A 2,332-nucleotide genomic window follows, 5' to 3' on the forward strand; every position below is an offset into this window, starting at 1 on the left:
ATGTATGATAATCAATATCTCAAAAAAATGGTTTGGTTTGGTTTGGTTTCAAGGCCAAGAAATAGAAACCGAACTGAGCCCATTGCTAGTGCCATATACAAAGTGGCGCATTGCATGTTCATGATATTGTTGTTTTGCACCATAGACATGTCTAATGCAAATGGTGGGGCCGTATTTAATATGAAATATTACAATATCAATAATGGTTGAAATCGAAGATGTTCATCTAAGAGATGTTGGGTTCTAATCCTGAAAATCCTAGGACAATGCTCATGACACCTACCATGATATTTTATACCTCCAAATGCAAACTCATCTCATTTGCGTCAAGCCAGAAGACGATGTTACTGAACAATACTTTCACATCTGCACATGATTCTTATATTCAAATAAGGAAGTACATTATGTGTGGTGGATAATTACTCCTAACTTGCTCTATTTAATGTTATAACTTGGATCTTCTTGAGAGGGGTCAATTTGCAATTACAAGCTCTTTACTTCTAAATTCTAATTTAAGTTGCTTTTATAACCATGTACATATTTACAAAAATGGCCTTGGCCAAAATATACAAATCTCTACTAGAAGACGACCAATATTTCAATCTAGATCATTTGGATAACCACATATGTATCTTTCCAGAATTCCAATTGTATCATTTTAACATTAGTTAATCTAGTCATAAAGTTCTTGCCTCGTCAAAGGACTTTATGACTAACTATGGTTGGTAAATGTTCACCTTCTTTGCTTTGTCTATACAAAGAGGGTTTATACGGCCCATGGGCCTTTACATCTATGCTACACTGCTCCGTCGAGCTTGCCTAGTTTAAGGCCCTATAAAGCTATTTTTGAGCCAACTTGAAAGTGCGACCCCAACCACTATGAACAAATTATGTCACAACGTTGACAATAACAAAAGCCCGACACAAATTTGGAGTGTAGGGAGCCCCTTATAGTATCGAACGGGACTCATGCAAATCAAACAGGTCATTGGTATTTCCTAAAATAGTGTGTGGAGTAGCAGACTTGTCCTGTCCTGTGGGTCGCCGACAATAAATTCCAAGATATATCGAGCCATGTTCTACTGAGGCTATAGTGGCAAATAGAAAAATCGGCATGTCTCGACCGCGAGAAATCGCAAGCGGGAATGGTACAAAAGCAAGGTTCTATAATCATCCTTTTTGTGGATTATCTACATAATAACTAATGTTTCATTTCATGTTGGATCTAGTTTACATGTATGTGTTATGTACTGTACACTATGTGTCTCTAAATACTTGGGGCTCTCTTCAAGATAATAATAACTCTCAGGAGCAGAGCAGACATAGAGATAGAGGAATGGACGCTCAATCTCTGCCCATGACCTTAGCAGGAGGAGGAGGAGTCCTAATCTCCTTGAATTCAAGGCTTTCCCCTCTGCCTTCGTCTTCCACTCGTCTCTCCTCCTTCGCAGTGCCTCTCAGAAAACCGAAATTTCCTCTTGCCATCCGAGGTAAAATCCACCCTACATATCGTTATTTCTTGCTTGATTTGTTTTCATTTCATTCACTTTATTTTCTCCCCCTCTCTCTCTGTCTCTCTCTCTCTAGCATCATCAACACCAGCAAGGAGGACATGTATTACATTCCATGTGGATAACACCAGCATTAAGGTACCATTGTCACAAGATGCAGCAAAGGGTCTATCGAAAGCCATTGATGATGTGCTTAATACATTCCGTGAGAAGGAGAAAGCTGAAAGACCCAAGAGATGGGAAAGCATGGAGTTTCGGCATGATGAAGATGGCGTCTTTGTTGAGGCCTTTTGTAACCCTAATGCTTATGCCAACCCTTTCCAAGCTAAGGTATTGATTACTCTTAATGACGACAAGTTAAAGATCTCAACCGAGGGTCAACTGAGTACTATCAAAGCTGAGGTCGACCAATATGTGAAAGCCATTTTGTAAGCCATCATTGAAGTATCATCATTATTTATTCTATTTAAGAAAATAGTGTGTTCTTGTGTGAGACATTTTATAATCGGCATGGCATTGAAGAGCTGTTTTTCTAATTATTTACATGGTTAATACCTTCAGTGGAGAATGGAAGGAACATATCCCCTTCGTTATGGCATGTGAAATAATGATGGTGTGTTACACTAGATCAAAAGCTCTTGTAGTCATTCTTATCGCAGTCATATTCGAGTATTGTATAGCTTTTCAGACCAAGATTTTAGTAAATCTTATTTTCTTGCTGTTAATCAAAGATGCTTATGCTAGAAATAGGGTAAAAGATACTGGTTATTAACATATCCCCATTGTTATGGCTTGTGAATTATTGATGTTTTGTTACACTA

The 2,332-nt window shown here is 38.2% G+C and overlaps 1 protein-coding gene across 1 annotated transcript; it reads left to right on the top strand.

The window, feature by feature from the left end:
* Positions 1-1,330: 1,330 nt before the first annotated feature.
* On the top strand, positions 1,331-2,050 carry LOC147847700 (uncharacterized). Its single transcript, XM_087338907.1, has 2 exons — positions 1,331-1,490; positions 1,588-2,050. Exons 1-2 carry the CDS (start codon positions 1,337-1,339, stop codon positions 1,941-1,943), a joined length of 510 nt encoding a protein of 169 aa, XP_087195033.1. The 5' UTR covers positions 1,331-1,336; the 3' UTR covers positions 1,944-2,050.
* Positions 2,051-2,332: the final 282 nt, after the last annotated feature.

Source organism: Azolla caroliniana, unplaced genomic scaffold, assembly GCF_043228905.1.
Source record: "Azolla caroliniana isolate FFs.n. ecotype wild unplaced genomic scaffold, voAzoCaro1.0.p SCAF_742, whole genome shotgun sequence".
Taxonomy (NCBI): domain Eukaryota; kingdom Viridiplantae; phylum Streptophyta; class Polypodiopsida; order Salviniales; family Salviniaceae; genus Azolla; species Azolla caroliniana.